The following is a 20,022-nucleotide window of genomic DNA, read 5'->3' as shown; positions in this document are numbered from 1 at the left end:
ACAAGATTAATGCAGACATCTGTTATTCTGTTCCCAAGCACTCTTGTTGCTAGGTTCCCTAGGAAGAGTTCTTTTTTTTTTTTTTTTTTTTTTTTCTTTTAAGGCTTAAGTTGTGTTCAAAGCAAAAGAGTGACAGCTGCTTTAATTTGCCCTGGGGCAGTTCTGCTGATTGATTTCCAGTGCTGTGTAGGGGGCTAGGTTCCCCCTCCCCGCCTTCTTCCAAGGCTCAGTGGTTTTCAATTTGCCTTTAATATCAAATTTACTTGCAGCCAGGACAGAGTAGCCTGAGAGACTCCCAGAAGATTTCCAGCTGCAGGGGCCACAGTGCTCTGACTGGCCGCCCCAGCTCCTTTCCCCATCTCCCTGTGCTGCGCTTTGGGCTCACAGACTGTACCCCTGCCCAATTGAAACAGAGCTGTTCTCACGTTCTTCCCAGGTAACTTCTTCTAGAAATGTGCTGTACCCCAGATACTTGTGGGTTCTGTGACTCTGACTGTTTAGAGGCTTAATCTGCTGTTGGTTTGAGAGAAGGTCAGAGGAGGTCACCAAAAGTCTTGTCTGTTCTCTGCCATCTTGGCTCCACCCCATGGGTACATCTTTCCTAGGTGAGCTGCAGGGTTGGAGCTTTCTTAGGGCAGGAGGGGGAAATACCAGGTGAGGAATTGGGAGCTCATAGGGAGGGATCAAAGAGGAAGCAGAAGGGATGGGCCTGGCATACCTAAAACATGGTCATCAGACTCCCAGAGGTTGTTTATAGATTCCCTTGGAGAGGAGGGTTTGAGACCCCGAATCACCCTTCCCCCAGAGACTAATGGGGGCTCATTTTCAGGGCCCCTTCAAAATTTAAAGGGGACACAATTTACATCATAGCCAGTTCTTTTGGACCATTTCTTTCATGATGGTGTCCATTTTTTTAACCACTCTTGTCCTTCCATGAGTTCTACCATCCATAGCTTTTCTATGTGATGAGGTTTAGATTTGGGGTGTCCATATGAAATTAAGGTCTTGATGGTCAAGGAGTTAAATGAGGTCTAGTGGCAGATTTGGGGTTCAGGGAGTCAAATGGAGCTCCCCTGCAATCCCTTTGGATTCAGTGCAATGGTAAGGAGTTTCGGGGAACTCCCTTCTGGCGGAGCAAGAAATTCCCTGTAAAGGAATTTACAGACCCGAAAACCTAGATTGATAAAAGAGGTTTATTATGGGGATTGGAAGTAAGGTTAAAGTCTGGTGAGGGAAATAGATGAAGATAAAGAGAAGATAGCACTGGAAACAGTATTCCAGTGGGCAGAAAGATCCTGATTGTAAAGGGCATTGCCAAGATCCATCTGCAAAAGCCTTAGTTGATGGAAGCTCATTATATTGCTTGTCTTGGTAGGGGTTGGGAAGCCCGAGCAGATTATTAGAATGGGGACTGGGACAGCCCAAGTTGGCTCAGATCCCATGGGGGCTGGGACAAGCCCAGATCTATTGGAATTCAAAGAAATGCTTTTGACCAGGATTTGTGAAACAAAGGTGCAGGCTTCCTAAACTGATAGTGCATCAGCCAGGAGAGGCTGGGAGTAATCTACAGAAATCAATCTGAAATAAATCACAAATTAGTTTCTTAAAAAGACAGCAATCCCCTTCATATGTTCCTACTGTCTTTCCCTTCAGTATACTTGCCTCCAGCACAGGCAGATTTTTCTTGAATATCAATTATTTATTTCATTTCCTCTGGGTTCTCCTTCAAGTTTGTATATTTTTTATTCCCTGTCTATTCTCGCTTTTGTTTTCTTTGGGAAGGGTTGTCATGGCACAATCTGTTGCTCCTGAAGCTCTCTTACAATTCTAGATAGCTTTAAGTCAAAGACCAAACCAGTGTGGAAGCCTCTGAAACAAAGGACTAATTTCAGCTTATTTTGGTTGACCTATATATACCTGGACACAGACTGCTCTATCAGAGCTCTGAAAATTGAACCCACAGTTATTCCTGACAAACTGTTTCTCTTTGGCAGGGGGCTAGGATTAGGAAATTCTTCTTTTTACCCCCAAGTACCAGTTTTTAGCCCAAAGCCCATAAGTTGTTTCTAGTATAAGAATTTTGTCCTGAATCTTCCTTCCTCTTGCCCTTAGATTCAAGCACTAGTGGAGGGAACAGAATGAATGGGAATAAGCATTTCTTTTCACTTTCTGCTTGCCAAGGGCTGTGTCTTGTGTTTTTATTTCAAGTATATTAATAACAACATTGTTTAAGAAAAACTTGCAGCAAATAAGTTATTTTGACTATTCAAAGTGCCCAATTAATGATAAAGCACAAATGAATAAAGATGTTATTTGCATCCAGATAAAGAACTAATAGAAATTTGAATAGCATAATTTTACATCTGACTCAATAACCCTTTTTGCCCAGGTATGGGGTTAGAAGTTTCTGCCAGAATGGAATGTATAAAATAACAATTGGGAGGGAAGGAGGGAAGAGCATTTGACTGTCCAAAAAACGTTGTATAACAGTATGATAGGTTCGACCCTATTGTGGGTTTCTTCCATTATAAGCACTAGTGGGTGATCATACATTGATATGTTTCAATATAATGGGCTGGATCTCAGAATGGAGCAGCTCTGGATCCTCACCCCATTCCCCAAAGACAACTAAATTTCAAGCTTTTCTCCTTCATGCCTGCCCGATTTCCATGCCCAGGCTTCCAGTTCCCAGAGAAAATGTAATTTCTCATTTGGACAAAGGGAGGCACTTTGATTCTGGACCAAGAAGGCCTGAAGAGCTGTTCTGCAGAGAAGGGAGATGAAAGCAGAGATATGACTGTTACAAGTGACTTCTAGGAGTTACCTTGAAGTAAATGCTGTTGTTGGTGGAGTTGTGAACGAATCCAACCATTCTGGAGAGCAATCTAGAATTATGCCCAAAAGTTATCAAATTGTGCATACCCTTTGATCCAGCAGTGTTTCTATTGGGCTTATACCCCAAAGAGATACTAAAAAAGGAAAAGGGACCTGTATGTGCCAAAATGTTTGTGGCAGCCCTGTTTGTAGTGACTAGAAACTGGAAAATGAATGGATACCCATCAATTGGAGAATGGCTGGGTAAATTGTGGTATATGAATGTTATGGAATATTATTGTTCTGTAAGAAATGACCAGCAGGATGAATACAGAGAGGCTTGGAGAGACTTACATGAACTGATGCTGAGTGAAGTGAGCAGAATCAGGAGATCATTATACACTTCGACAACGATACTGTATGAGGATGTATTCTGATGGAAGTGGATTTCTTTGACAAAGAGACCTAACTGAGTTTCAATTGATAAATGATGGACAGAAGCAGCTACCCAAAGAAAGAACACTGGGAAACGAATGTGAACTATCTGCATTTTTGTTTTTCTTCCCGGGTTATTTTTTACCTTCTGAATCCAATTCTCCCTATGCAACAAGAGAACTGTTCGGTTCTGCAAACATATATTGTATCTAGGATATACTGCAACATATCTAACATATATAGGACTGCTTGCCATCTGGGGGAGGGGGTGGAGGGAGGGAGGGGAAAAATCGGAACAGAAACGAGTGCAAGGGATAATGTTGTAAAAAATAATTACCCTGGCATGGATTCTGTCAATATAAAGTTATTATAAAATAAAATATTAAAAAAAAAAAAAGAAGTAAATGCTGGATTTGGGAGAGAAAGACCAGCCTTGGAATTCTCTTTCAGATACTTTTTAGGCCGATATCATTTCCTGGTACTCCTGGACCAGCCACTATGTTGGGGTCCTCAGCTAGTGCAGACCTGCTGACACTCATGTGTCTGAGTACTTACCCACAATTATCCTCGCCTCTATGACCTTCGAAAGTCTCTGGATATGACACAGCAGTTCTGACACCACTAATGCAGTTAAAGAAGCTTTATTGGTTGGTTACATCATCTTGCCTCTCCTAACTTTCTCTCCCTCTGCTGTCCTGTACTTACATCCCTCTCATCTCCCCTGCCAACGTGCCCCAGCAACAAGTATGTGTTTAGCTTGTGTATCCAGGAGCCCACCTCCTGAGCCGGTTGGGGCGATCTCAATTTGGTGCGGGCTCGATGCCTGTCCTGGCGTGTCTACAGGATATGCCCCGGACCTGTAGCCAGTGAGACAGAACCCACACCCGAGGCCTCAACATCCATTCCCAAAAGTGAGCTGACTGAGATCCAACCAGCCACAGACCGCAAGGGTCAAGTGTGCACAAGACTTGTCTTTGCACAGACTTGTTGCCTATGCAAATGGGGCACCTTGTGCAAGGTACATGATGAAGAGTCTCAAGGTTGATGCAGACTCTTGTTATTTTGGTCCCTAGCATTCTTGTTGCTAGGTTCTCTAGCACAACTGAATCTGTTTCCTATATACAAAATTAGTTGATTGCATTCCATGGCCTTGTAGGTCCCTTCCAGTGATCATCTGGGATCCTATAAGAAATCATTGCTTGTAATTTGGGCAATGCAATTCTCCTGAAAGTGCCCGAAGGGGATGCAGTTATCCCAGATGAGGTATTTTTCTTAGATATTCTCCTAGTCAGCAAACATCGCAGTGCCTACTATATGTCAGGCCCTGGGATAAGTACCAGGAACATAAAGAGAGACAAGGGGACATCCCCTGCTCTCCTGGAGGTCACAGACCGCTGGGGCAGACAGTATATCAACAACTATGTAGAAACCCACTGTGGACCAGATGCTTTAGATAGATTTACTGCCTCAATAAATCACTAATTACTTAATAGTTTAAGAAGGAGAGCAAAATTAGAGAGGATATAGTCAAAATGAAATAACATAGCTTTCATTTGTACAGCACCTACTGTTTGTCATGTACTGTATAAGTATTGTCTCATTCTAGCCTCATGAAAACCCTAGGATTTGGGTACTATTATTGTGCCCATTTTTTAGATAAAGAAACTGAGGCAAACAGAGGGCCTATAACTTGATTAGCAAGTTGGTGAGGTGTGTTGAATTCTCAAGCCTTGTTGATTCAAGGCATTTCTGTTGAAAGACTTTTAGATATATGGTCCATGTTACTGTAAGGAGAGAAACCTTATGAATGTAACCAATGTGAAAAGGCTTTTACACACAATTTCTCACTTTACACGAGAGATTCCACAGTGGAGAGAAATCGTATGAATGTAACTAATGTGGAAAGAGTTTTACGCAAACAATTATTCTTATTTAAAATCACAGAGAGAAACCGTAAGAGTGTCACCAATGTGGAAAAGCTTTTATAGAAAGGGGAACTCTTACTGTATGTCAGAGAATTCACACAGAAAAGAAATCTTATGATTGCAACCTATGTGGAAAGGATTTTAGACAAAAAGTATATTTTATTGTTCATCAGCAAATCCACACAGGAGAAAAACCCTATCAATGTAACAGGGGTGTAAAAGCTTAAAAAGAAGTGAATCTCTTTCTGTAAATCAGATTGCACACTGAAAAGAAACCTTATGAATGTAACCAATGTAAAAAGAGTTTTATAGAGAGGGAATCCCTTATTATACATCAGAGAATCCATACTGGAGAGAAACCATATAAATATATGGAAGTGTGGAGGGGAATGGTTCAAGCTACACTAAAATATCCCTTGCCACGTTTTGTTTTCATATTTTTTGGGGTAGCGGGGATGGTAGTGAAAATAGATATAGATGCAAAATCAATGCTGTGTTCTATAGGCAAAAGACATTGAATTAACCCAAAAGAAAGATGAGATGCACAAAGTTATTGACCTTACCCCAAATATTCATATGGACTCTTTGTGCCTGAGCTGTACATGGTAAAGGACTCCCCCAAATTTCCCAGAGGCCCCTTTAGCCCATTCTTTTGCTATATTTTGTCCCATCCATCAGTCTCAGTTTCTTTTTCTTGTCTATGTTTCACTTTACTAACAGCATGAAGATGGTATATCCTGTTTGTGATGAGAATTTATGTAAGATTAATCTAGGTTCAGAATTCACATATGATAGATGTGGTCTTAAAAAAAAGTGGGTACAAGTTTATTACTGCTGAGAACCTTGATTCAAATAAAACATAAGAGAAGAGGAAACGCATAGCATGAAAGTAATCCACAATTAATAACCACAGTGGCCACTACAACAAACAACCTACAACATACATCATCACCACCACAAGGAAGCACAGACATCTGAATCGCTTGTCAGGGAGAATGCATGGTCATGTCCCATCTATTCAGAGTCTCTAGGGGGAGATGGTGCTAGGCAAGTTGAACAAGCCTTCTTTGCCTGAATTCAAAAATTCCCTTTCCACTAAGGGTTTTTACAGGCTGAGAACAAGGAAGGCATTATGCTTTGTATTCTCTTTTGATATGTGACTCTTCAGGCAGAGCAGCCCCCTCAGGTGCAGGATGCTCCCTCATAAGAGGTTCTCCAAGGAAAATATTGGTTTATTCCTTTAGGAGGATTATGTGCAGAAGGATGGAAAGGTAAGAAGAGAAAATGAAGAAGGGATCCAAGGGAGCAAGAAAGTAATAGTAAGGAGCATGATTAAAATAGAAGGCTTGGTAGAGAGAAGAACAGAGATGTGCAGAAATACTACAACAGATCAGGAGTTTAAATTATTTTAAAAAAGGAAGAAAAGGAGAAACACATTATTTCTCAGCCATACTAATATTAATTTAGATACAAGTTTACATATGGGGAAATACATGTGTATATATATATATATATATATATATATATATATGTTTATAAGCATTTATGTAGCTATGTATGTTACTCTAAGTAGATGTGTATATAGATTTATGTATCTATGTGTGGGTCTGTGGATGGGTATGAATGTGTGTGTGTGTGTGTGTGTGTGTGTGCCTTAAATATAAACTGCTTAGGGGAAATGGAAAGAAGAAAATAGAACTAAGTAAAAAAGTGCACAGCAGAGAACAAAAGAAAAACCTGCAAGAAAGTAAAGGTGGCCCATCATAAATAGAATTTCTTTTATTATTAAATATAATTTCTTGAACTGGAAATTGATTATTATATTTTCAGTCCTCCCTGACATTCTGTTGGGCATATGATAATGTTCTGCTTTTTTTTTTCCTATCTTTCTGTTTTCTATTAAATGAAAAAATGAAAAAAATAATAGAGATATCATGATCTTTTTCCCCTTTGGTCTGATTTTCTTGCCTTACAAATACACAAATCCTAAGTGGGAAGGAAGTATGAATATACAGGACAGTGCAATCATTCCCAAGGGTGGATTGGTTTGTCAAGACAAGCCCAGGAATGGAACACAATACACCAATTCTTGGATTGTTCCTATTTTGAGGGTCAGGACACACTCTCCTTATGGCACAGAAACAGAGTTCTCTGTAGCTCTGGATTGCTTTCACATATTGTATACAAGTAGAGCACAATACAATAATATGGTCACTATGAGAATGATTGGTAGTCTGAAACTGAAATGTGACAGCTCTGAAGAATATGAATTATTAGGTCATTTCATTTTCATATATCATTTTCATTAATATGAAAATCATAATATTTTTCACATTCACTTTATATATATATGTATATTTATTACAGCTTTTTATTGACAGAACATATGTATGGGTAATTTTTTCAAAATTGAGCCTTGTACTCACTTCTGTTCCAACTTTTCCCCTCCCTCCTTCCATTCCCTCCCCTAGATGGCAGGCAGTCTCATACATGTTAACCATGTTAAAGTATATCAAAAATACTATATATGTGTACATATTTATACAGTTCTCTTGTAGCACATGAAATATCAGATTTAAAAGGTAAAAATAACTTGAGAAGGAAAACAAAAATGGAAGCAGGCCACACTCATTTCCCAGTGTTTTCTCGCTGGGTGTAGATGTTCTGTTCATCACTGATCATTTGAATCTGAATTGGATACACTCGTTGCTGAAGAGAGTCACATCCATCTGAATTGATCATTATATAGTATTGTTGTTGAAGTATATGATCTACTTCTGTTCATTTTGCTCACCATCAGTGCATGTAAGTCCCTGCAAGCTTCTCTGTATTCATTCTGCTGGTCATTTCTTACAGAAAAATAGTATTCCATAACATTCATATACCACAAGTTATTCAGCCATTCTCCCACTGATGGGCATCCATTCAATTTCCAGTTTCTAGCAGCTACAAACAGGGCTGCCACAAACATTTTTGCACATGTGGGTCCCTTTCCCTGCTTTAGTGTCTCTTTGGGATATAAGCCCAGTAGAAACACTGCTAGATCAAAGGGGATGCACAGTTTGATAACTTTTTGAGCCTAGTTCCAAATTGCTCTCCAGAATAGCTGGATATATTCACAGCTCCACTAACAATGTATTAATGTCTCAGTTTTCCCACATCCCCTCCAACGTTTAGCATTACCTTTTCTTGTCATCCTAGCCAATCTGAGACTTGTGTAGTGGTATCTCAGAGTTGTCTTAATTTGCATCGCTCTGATTAATAATGACTTTGAGATCTTTTTATATGGCTAGAAATAGTTTCAATTTCTTCTTCTGAAAACTGTCTGCTCATATCCTTTGACCATTTATTAATTGAAGAATGACTCAATTTTTTTAAAATTAGATTCCATTCTCTATATATTTTGGAAATGAGGCTTTTATCAGAACCTTTAACTATAAAAATTTTTCCAGCTTATTGTTTCCCTTCTAATCTTGTCTGTATTAGTTGTGTTTGTACAAAAGCTTTTTAACTTCATTGGGTAATGAGTTAATTCTTTCACTCCTAGAACCTGCAGCTGATTTAAAGGGGATTTTAGCAACTCTCTTACAGCCACTAACCTCTAGACCACCAGGAATCTAGACCACTCAAACCGCATCAGAATATTGTAGATAAATTCCAGAATTTTTATATCAATTAGAAAACATTGCAAGCAGCCAGGAAGAAACAATTCAAAGATTGAGGAACCACAGTCCGGATTACCCAGGATTTAGTAGTTTCCACGTGAAAAGAAGGATTTGCATTATGAAATTGTGGAAAGAGAAGGCACTTGGACTACAGCCAAGAATCAACTACCATTGAACATTACTTTTTAGGGGAAAAGAATAATATTTAACAAAATATGGCATTTTCAATTTCTTCTGATGAAAAGACCAGAGGTGAACCAAAACTTTGATATGGATAAGCTCTTCTCCAATGGATAAAGAGTCAAAAGATATGGACAGACAATTTTCAGATGATGAAATTGAAACTATTTCCACTCATATGAAAGAGTGTTCCAAATCACTATTGATCAGAGAAATGCAAATTAAACAACTCTGAGATAACACTACACACCTGTAAGATTGGCTAAGATGACAGGAAAAAAATGATAAATGTTGGAGGGGATGTGGGAAAACTGGGACACTGATGCATTGTTGGTGGAGTTGTGAACAAATCCAACCCTGGAGAGCAATCAGGAATTATGCCCCAAAAGTTATCAAACTGTGCCTATCCTTTGATCCAGCAGTGTTACTTCTAGGCTTATACCCCAAAGAGATACTAAAGAAGGGAAAGGGACCCATATGTGCCAAAATGTTTGTGGCAGCCCTGTTTGTAGGGGCCAGAAATGGAAACTGAATGGATGCCCATCAGTGGGAGAATGGCTGAATAAACTGTGGTATATGAACGTTATGGAATATTATTGTTCTGTAAGAAATGACCAGGAGGATGAATACAGAGAGGACTGGCGAGACTTACATGAACTGATGCTGAGTGAAATGAGCAGAATCAGGAGATCATTATATACCGCAACAACAATACTGTATGAGGATGTATTCAGATAGAAGTACATTTCTTCGACAAAGAAAAAATCTAATTCAGTTTCAATTGATCAAGGATGGACAGAAGCAGCTACACCCAAAGAAAGAACACTGGGAAATGAATGTAAACTGCTTGCATTTTTGTTTTTCTTCCCAGGTTATTTCTATCTTCTGAATCCAATTCTCCCTGTGCAACAAGAGAACTGTTCGGTTATGCACGCATATATTGTATCTAGGATATACTGCGATCTATTTAACATGTATAAGACTACTTGCCATCTGGGGGAGGGGGTAGAGGGAGGGAAGGGAAAAATCAGAATAGAAATGAGTGCAAGGGATAATGTTGTAAAAAATTACCCAGGCATGGGTTCGGTCAATAAAAAGTTATTTTAAAAAATAATAATAAAGATCTTACTGGGTTAAACTAAAAAAAAAATTGATATGGAAATATAAGATTCAAGAGAAGCATAAAAAGACAAATGGGAAAGGGGAAAAATATTATTAAAGCGATAAACTGTTTATATTCTTATAAGTAAAAATGATATTTTAAAATCATAACTCTTGAGAATTAGGGGAGTTAGAAGACGCATTTCTAGACAGAAAGAGTGGGTCTAAGTTGAGTTTGAGGGGATGTTATAAAAAAGAAATTGAGGGGCAGAAAAAGGATTCTGTGCAGAGAATAGGAACGGAGAGCTTAAATGGAGTAAAATATAGCACAAAAGAACTGTTGTAATAGCAGGAAGGAAAGGAGGGGAAAGAGCATTGTTTAAAATTCATCGGATTTGGTTTGAAGAGAGAATAACATACACACTTAATTTGGTAGAGAAATGTGTCTTGCCCCATAGGAAGGTAGTGTGTGGTTCAGAAATGGTGAGGGGTCACCATTTAATTAAAAAAAAAAAAAAAAAAAAGGCTGGAGAGATCTCTGGAAGCAAAGCAAAGTTTATTATACCTTCTCGTGAGAATCTGGCTGTCTCATTCCGTCCAGCAGAAAAGCTGAAGGGAGAAAGCACCTTTGGGGCAGGGTTGATCCTTAACTCAAATACTCCCTCCCACCACTGACCCTCATCCTCATTGGCTGAGGTTCTTACATTTTAAATGAGGGAACTACTCAAGAAATTGAACTTAACCAATAAATACATAGTTGCCCATATTTGACTGAAATGGGGAGAAAATGATGTCATGGGAGGATAGCAGGAAAGGGATTTAAGTATGCCCTTGACTCTATGCTTCAAAGTCCTTCAGGTCTACTCAAACTCTCATCTACATGAAGCCTTACTCGATTTTCTTTTTGGGAATTTTTTTTTATTCTTTAAATAACTTTTTATTGACAGAACCCATGCCAGGGTAATTTTTTACAGCATTATCCCTTGCATTCACTTCTGTTCCGATTTTTCCCCTCCCTCCCTCCACCCCCTCCCCTAGATGGCAAGCAGTCCTTTACATGTTGAATAGGTTACGGTATATCCTAGATACAATATATGTTTGCAGAACCGAACAGTTCTCTTGTTGCACAGGGAGAATTGGATTCAGAAGGTATAAATAACCCGGGAAGAAAAATAAAAATGCACACAGTTTACATTCATTTTCCAGTGTTCTTTCTTTGGGTGTAGCTGCTTCTGTCCATCCTTGATCAATTGAAACTGAATTAGCTCTCTTTATGGAAGAAATCCACTTCCATCAGAATACATCCTCAAACAATATCATTATTGAGGTATATAATGATCTCCTGGTTCTGCTCATTTCACTTAGCATCATCATGTAAGTCTCGCCAGTCCTCTCTGTATTCATCCTGCTGGTCATTCCTTACAGAACAATAATATTTCATAACGTTCATATACCACAATTTACTCAACCATTCTCCAATTGATGGGCATCCATTCATTTTCCAGTTTCTAGCCACTACAAACAGGGCTGCCACAAACATTTTGGGTCCCTTTTATAGTATCTCTTTGGGGTATAAGCCCAGTAGAAACACTGCTGGAACAAAGGGTATGCACAGTTTGATAACTTTTTCAGCATAGTTATCCAAATTGCTCTCCAGAATGGCTGGATGTGTATCAGTGTCCCTGTTTTCCCACATCCTCTCCAACATTCCGCATTATCTTTCCCTGTCACTTTAGCCAATCTGACAGATGTGTAGTGGTATCTCAGAGTTGTCTTAATTTGCATTTCTCTGATTAATAATGATTTGGAGCATATTTTCATATGTTTATAAATAGTTTCAATTTCTTCATCTGAGAATTGTCTGTTCATATCCTTTGACCATTTATCAATTGGAGAATGGCTTGATTTCTTATAAATTAGAGTCAATTCTTTATATATTTTGGAAATGAGGCCTTTATCAAAACCTTTGACTATAAAATTTTTTTCCCAGTTTATTGTTTCCCTTCTAATCTTGTCTGCATTTGTTTTGTTTGTACAAAAACTTTTCAATGTGATATAATCAAAATTTTCTATTTTGTCGTCAATAGTGATCTCTAGTTCTTCTTTGGTCATAAATTCCTCCCTCTTCCACAGGTCTGAGAGGTAAACTATCCTATGTTCTTCCAATTTATTTATAATCTCATTCTTTATGTCTAGGTCATGAACCCATTTTGATCTTATCTTGGTATACGGTGTTAAGTGTGGGTCAATGCCTAGTTTCTGCCATACTAATTTCCAATTTTCCCAGCAATTTTTGTCAAATAATGCATTCTTATCCCAGAAACTGGGGTCTTTGGGTTTGTAAAACACTATATTATTAAAGTTATTGGCTGTTTTGTCCTTTGAACTTAACCTATTCCATTGATCAACTAGTCTGTTTCTTAGCCAATACCAGATGGTTTTAGTACCTGCTGCTTTATAATATAATTTTAGATCTGGTACAGCTAGGCCACCTTCATTTGATTTTTTTTTTCATTAATTCCCTTGAAATTCTTGACCTTTTGTTTTTCCATATGAACTTTGTTGTTATTTTTCCTAGGTTATCAAAGTAGTTTTTTGGGAGTCTGATTGGTATAGCACTAAATAAATAGATTAATTTAGGTAGTATTGTCATCTTTATGCTCGCCCAATCCAAGAGCATTTAATATTTTTCCTCCTGTACTCCTGTACTCGGGCAAAATTCTCCATTCTCTTGATAGTTACATGTCCACCCCCTCACTCAGTATTCATCAATCTCGGTCCAGTCACCTGATAGGTGAATACCTTTTTGGCAAAGGTATTTAAAGGAGAAGTGGGGGGATGACTCATCAACACTCATTCCCTGCACAGCTTAGACTCCGCTTAGCTCCATTTCTGCACTTTATGGTTTCTTCCTTTCCAGAGAAGGGATAACAACTCCAGAAATAAGCTCCGCGGGAATAAGAGAAAGCTTAGAGGGGAGGGAGCCCCAGGGAGGATTTGAAGAAGCAAATCAGAGAGGCGGAAGCAGATAGGGGGAAAGGGGCGGAGGAGGGAGTGGGGCAGCCTGGGAGGAGTTGGAGGTGGAGGAGATCCCGAGCCGGGGGCGGGGCCTGTAGTCCTGGTCTGCAAAAGGCCTCCTCCTGGGGGAGGGACAGGGCGGGGCCATGAGGAGCAGGGCGGGGCTATGAGGAGCAGAAAGGCACTCGCAGAGGGGGCTGTCGGGAAGCTTCCTGCCCTTCGGGCCGCCCTCCCTTCCCGCGGACCCCTGATTAGTTTGACTTCTGGAAGGTAGAACCGCGCATTTCCCAGGTAGGTCGGAGCCAGCGTCCCCCACACTTGCTGGCTCCCGCGGGCTGGCGCGGCCGCTGAGTCTCCTCCTCCGCTGACCTCGTGGAGAGTATCCTCCGGGTCTGCCGGGAGCATCCCCTTAACTCGCCGCTGGACGAGCTCTCCCACTTCCTGGTTCTCCTTGCCCACATTGAAGACTTTCTCCCTAGTAAGCCGGGAGTCCTGATTTCAGCTTTTTGGTCAGGACCCAGGGGTCCGGTCCCTCCCGGTCCCCACCTCTTGCTTATTGATTTACATCCTCCTTAAGACCGAACCTCTTCAGGGATCCTCGAGACCCCCCTTCCTACCGCCAGGAGCGCACCATGGACCCAGTGACCAAAGCTCTTTCCCGGCCCCTTAAGTGAACCCTCCTTAGGCTGGTTCCCATCGGTCCCAGACTTGCGGCTCCTTGTCTGCACTTTCCCGTTAGGGACTCCCAGCCCCGACTCCACCAGGGCGTCCCCGCAGTCCTCCCCAGCTCCCAGGTAGACCTCGGGACACAGGCTTCCCGCTTTCCCTGGTTCAGCTGTTCCCCTTGAGAGGCCCTGATGGAAACTAGGGAATGGATCTATTCCATGAAGCAGGTGTGCTAAGGCTGGAAGCTGCGCAGGCCCAGTAGCCCTTTTTACCCAGGTGCTGTGTTAGAAGCTTCTGCCTGAAGGAAACTAATCGCCTAACAGTTTGGGGGAAGAACATTTGACTCTCTCCAAAAAATAACAGGATGATGTGACAAACGCTATTATGTTTTTCTTGATTTACAAACACCGGCGGGTGATGATACATTCGTGTGTTTCAATGTAACAAGGTGAATCTCAGAGTGGAGCAGCCCTGGATCCTGACTCCATTCCCTAAAGAGAACTAAATTTCAAGCTTCTCTCCTTCATCCCTCCCTAATTTCCATGCCCAGGCTTCCAGTTCCCAGAGGAGACGTGATCTCGTATTTTAAGCAGAGGGAAGCCCCCTGGGTTCTGGACCAAGAAGGCCTGAGAAGCTGCTCTCCAGGTGAGTGAGGTGACAGCAGGGATATGAGCGTTACAATAGGCTTCTAGGAGGTAGCTTGAAGGAAATGCTGGGTTTGGGGAAGAGAGACCTGACTTGGAATTGTTTTTTTTAATTGTAGTGAGATGATGTATTTTGATTCACATTGCTTTATGAATCATGTTGAGAAAGAAAATTCCGAGGAAAAGGGAAAAACCATGGAGAGATAAAAAATAGAGGAAAAAAAAAAAAAGAAATGAACAAAGCATGTGTTGATTTGCATTTAGTTTCCTCAGTTCTTTTTGCAGATGCAGAAGGCAGTTTCTGTCCAAAATCTATTGAGATTCAAAGAGATCTTAAAGGACAGAAAGCGACTCATGTGTGGAAAAATGTTTGTGGCAGCTCTTTCTGTAGTGGCAAGAAACTGGCAAATGAGTGGATGCCCCTCAGTGGGGGAATGGCCGAATAAGTTATGACACATGAATGTCTTGGAATGTTATTGTTCTCTAAGAAACGATCAGCAGGATGATCTCAGAGAGGCCTAGAGAGTCTTACATAAACTGAGGCTAAGTGAAATGAGCAGAACCAGGAGATCATTGTACTGAGCAACAAGAAGATTATATGATGATCAATTCTGATGCAAATGGCTGTCCCCAATAATGACATGATTCTGACCTGTTGCAATGATGAGAGCCATCTGCAACCAGAAAGAGGAGTGTAGAAATTGAATGTGGTTCACAAATAGCATTTTCACTCTTTTTATTGTTATTTTCTTACATTTTACTTTATCATTTTTTCTCCTGTTTAATTTGATTTTTCTTATGCAGCAAGATAATTGTATAAATATGTATGCACATAGTGGATTTAACATATAGTTTTACCATGTGTAACATATATTGGATTACTTGCCATCTAGGAGAGGAGTTAGGTCAAGGGGAGGGAAAATTGAAAGACAAGAATTTGCAAGGGTTAATGTTGAAAAATGATCTATACATATGTTCTGAAAGTAAACAGCTTTAATAATAATTATACATACATAAATGCATATATATATATACATATATTTATATATAATATATATTTATATATATATAATACATATAAAAACAATATCTCTTGGGACTGCTTGGGATCATTGAACTACTGAGAAGAATCAATCCTTTTCTGGTTGATCATTGCACATGCTGGCTGTTATTGTGCACAATGTATTCCTGGTTGCACTTGTTTTACTCAATATCATTCCAAGTAAACATTGCCATGCCTTTCTATAATCGGCTTGTTCATCATTTCTTTAGAGCAATAATAGTCCATAAGCTTCATGTACCACAATTCGTTCAGCCATTCCTTTTCCATTTCTGTGTTACCACAAAAAGAACTGCTGCAAATATCTTTGAATATGTAGGTCCTTTTCCCTTTTTATGATGTCTTTGGAATAAAGACCCTGTAGAGACACTGCTGGATCCAAGGGTATGCACAGTTTGATAGCCCTTTGGACATAGTTCCAAATTACTCTCCACAATGATTGGATCATTTCAGATGGCCTCCAACAATGCATTAGTGTCCCACTTTTCCCACATCCCCTCTAATATTTATCATTGTTTTTTCCTGTGATCTTGGCCAATCTGAGAGGTATGAGGTGGTACCTCAGAGTTGTATAATTTGCATTTCTCTTATCAGTAGTGATTTAGAGCATTTTTTCATATACCTCTAATTGGCTTTAATTTCCTCATCTGAAAATTCTCTGTTCATATTCTTTGACCTTGCATCAAGTAATGAATGATTTGTATTCTTATAAATTTGAAACACTTCTTTATATATCTTAGAAATGAAACCTTTATCAAATATACTGGCCATAAAGATTTTTTCATAGCTTTCCACTTCCCTCTTAATCTTGTTTCTGGTGGTTTTGTTTGTGCAAAAACTTTTAATTTATTGAAATCAAAGTTGTCCATTTTGCCTTTGATAATATTCTCTAGTGCTTCCTTGGTCATAAATTCCTCCCTTCTGCAAAGATTTGATAGATAAATTATTCTTTGTTCTCCTGATTGGTTTATGGTATCATCCTTTATGCCCAGATGATGGTCCTATTTTGCCCTTATTTTGGAATAGAGTATAAGATGTAGGTCTATGCTGAGTCTGTGACATATTATTGTCCATGTTTCCCAGCAATTTCTGTCACACAGAGAATTCTTATTCCAGAACCTGGAGGTTGGGGTTTATCAAATACTACATTGACATAGGCTTTGATTATTGTGTCTTATATATCTAATCTATTCCACTGATGGCCCATGTTATTTTTTAGCCAGTACCAAATGGTTTGATTACTGCTGCTTTGTAACATAGTTCTAGAGTTGGTACTGCTAAGCCACTATCCTTTGTATTTTGTTGTTGTTGTTAATCCCTTGATATTCTTGACCTTTTGTTCTTCTAGATAGCTTTTGTTGTTTTTTTCTAGTTCTATCAAATAATGTTGTTTTCAGTTTTATTGTTATGGCACTGAACAAATAGACCAATTTAGGCAGAATTGTGATTTATATGAGCTCAACCTAGCCATGAACAATTAATATTTTTGTTTAGATCTGATTTTCTTTGTGTGAGAAGTGTTTTATAATTCTGTTCATATTGTATTTGAGTTTATCTTGGCAGCTTGCTCCCCAATTATCTTATTTTGTCTATAGACATTTTCCATGGAATTTCTCTTTGTTTCTCTTGTTTATGGGCTTTATCAGTAATATAGAGAAATGCTGATGATTTGTATGGCTTTATTTTATGTACTGCAATTTTGCTAAAGCTGAATTGTTTTCAGTAGATATTTTGATGGTTTTCAAGGATTCTCAAAGTATCTCATATCACCTCCAAAGAGTGATAATTTTATTTCCTCATTGCTTATTCTAATTCCTTTTGCTTCTTTTTCTTTTCTTATTAATGAAGCTAACATTTCTAGAACAACACTGAATAATACTGCTCTAATTTAACCCTTGATTTTACTGGGAATGCATCCAGCTTCTCTTCATTTCATATAATGCTTTCTATAAGTTTTAACGAAGTATTGCTTATTGTTTTAAGGAAAGTTTCCTTTATCCCTATGCCCTCTAGAGTTTATTAATAGGAATGGGTACTGTATTTTGTCAAAAGCTTTTTCTGCTTGTTTTGGGATTGTGATATGATTTTGTTGGTTTTGTCATTGATGTGGTCGACGATAGTAAGTTTTCCTGATACTGAACCAGCCAAGCATTACTGGTATGAATCCCATTAGTTGTAGTGTACTATCCTGATCATAAGTTGCTGTAATCTCTTTGCATATGTCATTAGAATTTGTCCATCAGTGTTCAACAGGGATATTGGTCTGTATTTTTTTTTTTTTTTTTTTAGCTCTTCGTGTTTTAGGTAGCAGTGCCATAACTGTGTCGTACAAGAAATGTGGCAGTAATTTGATAAAATCCAACATCCATTCCTAATAAAAACACTTGAGAGCATAGGAATAAATGGACTTTTCCTTAAAATAGTCAGGAGCATATATTTAAAACCATCAGTAAGCATCATATGCAATGGGGAAAAACTGGAACCTTTCCCAGTAAGATCTGGAGTGAAGCAAGGTTGCCCACTATCACCATTATTATTCAATATCATATTAGAAACACTAGCCTCTGCAATAAGAGTCGAGAAAGATATTAAAGGAATTAGAGTAGGCAATGAGGAAACCAAACTATCACTCTTTGCAGATGATATGATGGTATACCTAGAGAACCCCAGAGAGTCTACTAAAAAGCTATTAGAAATAATTCATAATTTTAGCAAAGTAGCTGGCCACAAAATAAATCCCCATAAATCCTCAGCATTTTTATACATCACCAACAAAACCCAACAGCAAGAGATACAAAGAGAAATTCCATTCAGAATAACTGTTGATAGCATAAAATATTTGGGAATCTATCTACCAAAGGAAAGTCAGGAATTATATGAGCAAAATTATAAAAAAGTCTCCACACAAATAAAGTCAGACTTAAATAATTGGAAAAATATTAAGTGCTCTTGCATAGACTGAGCAAATATAATAAAGATGACAATACTCCCTAAACTAATCTATTTATTTAGTGCTATACCAATCAGACTTCCAAGAAAATATTTTAATGATCTAGAAAAAATAACAACAAAATTCATATGGAACAATAAAAAGTCGAGAATCTCAAGGGAATTAATGAAAAAAAAATCAAATGAAGGTGGCCTAGTTATACCTGAACTAAAGTTATATTATAAAGCAGCAGTCACTAAAACCATTTGGTATTGGCTAAGAAATAGATTAGTGGATCAGTGGAAAAGGTTAGGTTCATAAGGCAGAATAGTCAACTATAGCAATCTAGTGTTTGACAAACCCAAAGATCCTAACTTTTGGGATAAGAATTCATTATTTGATAAAAACTATTTGATAACTGGAAATTAGTATGGAAGAAATTAGGCATGGACCCACACTTAACACCATATACCAAGATAAGATCAAAATGGGTCCATGACCTAGGCATAAAGAACGAGATTATAAATAAATTAGTGGAACATAGGATAGTTTATCTCTCAGACTTGTGGAGGAGAAAGAAATTTGTGACCAAAGATGAACTAGAGGCCATTACTGATCACAAAATAGAAAATTTTGATTACATCAAATTAAAAAGCCTTTGTACAAACAAAACTAATGCAAACAAGATTAGAAGGGAAGCAATAAACTGGGAAAACATCTTCACAGTTAAAGGTTCTGATAAAGGCCTCATTTCCAAAATATATAGAGAACTGACTCAAATTTATAAGAAATCAAGCCATTCTCCAATTGATAAATGGTCAAAGGATATGAACAGACAATTTTCACATGATGAAATTGAAACTATTACCACTCATATGAAAGAGTGTTCCACATCATTATTGATCAGAGAAATGCAAATTAAGACAACTCTGAGATACCACTACACACCTGGGACACTGATGCATTGTTGGTGGAGTTGTGAACGAATCCAACCATTCTGAAGAACAATCTGGAATTATGCCCAAAAAGTTATCAAATTGTGCATACCCTTTGATCCAGCAGTGTTTCTATTGGGCTTATATCCCAAAGAAATACTTAAGAAGGGAAAGGGACCTGTATGTGCCAAAATGTTTGTGGCAGCCCTGTTTGTAGTGGCTAGAAACTGGAAATTGAATGGATGCCCATCAATTGGAGAATGGCTAGGTAAATTGTGGTATATAAATGTTATGGAATATTATTGTTCTATAAGAAATGACCAACAGGATGAATACAGAGAGGCTTGGCGAGACTTACATGAACTGATGCTAAATGAAATGAGCAGAACCAGGAGATCATTATATACTTCAACAACAATACTGTATGAGGATATATTCTGATGGAAGTGGATTTCTGTGACAAAGACAGGATCTAACTCAGTTTCAATTGATAAATGATGCACAGAAGCAGCTACACCCAAAGAAAGAACACTGAGAAACAAATGTGAACTATCTGCATTTTTGTTTTTCTTCCCAGGTTATTTTTTACCTTCTGAATCCAATTCTCCCTGTGCAACAAGAGAACTGTTCGGTTCTGCAAACATATATTG

At 38.6% G+C, this 20,022-nt stretch overlaps 1 protein-coding gene across 18 annotated transcripts in view; it reads left to right on the top strand.

The window, feature by feature from the left end:
• LOC127552244 (zinc finger protein 420-like) overlaps nt 1–20,022 on the top strand; it is a 270,922-nt gene that overhangs the window by 198,101 nt on the left and 52,799 nt on the right. Inside the window, exon 2 of one of the 18 annotated variants that reach the window (XM_051982825.1) lies at nt 14,355–14,449. The exons of 15 other annotated variants lie outside the window; for them this stretch is intronic. Coding sequence is in view for 1 of the 3 variants with exons in the window: in XM_051982822.1 (XP_051838782.1) it covers nt 14,347–14,449 (103 nt within the window). In the remaining 2 variants the exon portion in view is untranslated. Of the gene's footprint in view, nt 1–13,298; nt 13,430–13,932; nt 14,450–20,022 lie in introns of those variants that run through there. 2 more of the 18 variants (XM_051982822.1, XM_051982831.1) reach the window with 2 other exon arrangements.

Source organism: Antechinus flavipes, chromosome 2 (assembly GCF_016432865.1).
Source record: "Antechinus flavipes isolate AdamAnt ecotype Samford, QLD, Australia chromosome 2, AdamAnt_v2, whole genome shotgun sequence".
Lineage (NCBI taxonomy): Eukaryota > Metazoa > Chordata > Mammalia > Dasyuromorphia > Dasyuridae > Antechinus > Antechinus flavipes.
The sequence above is the reverse complement of the archived record's forward strand: the minus strand, read 5'-3'. Positions and strand labels throughout refer to the sequence as shown.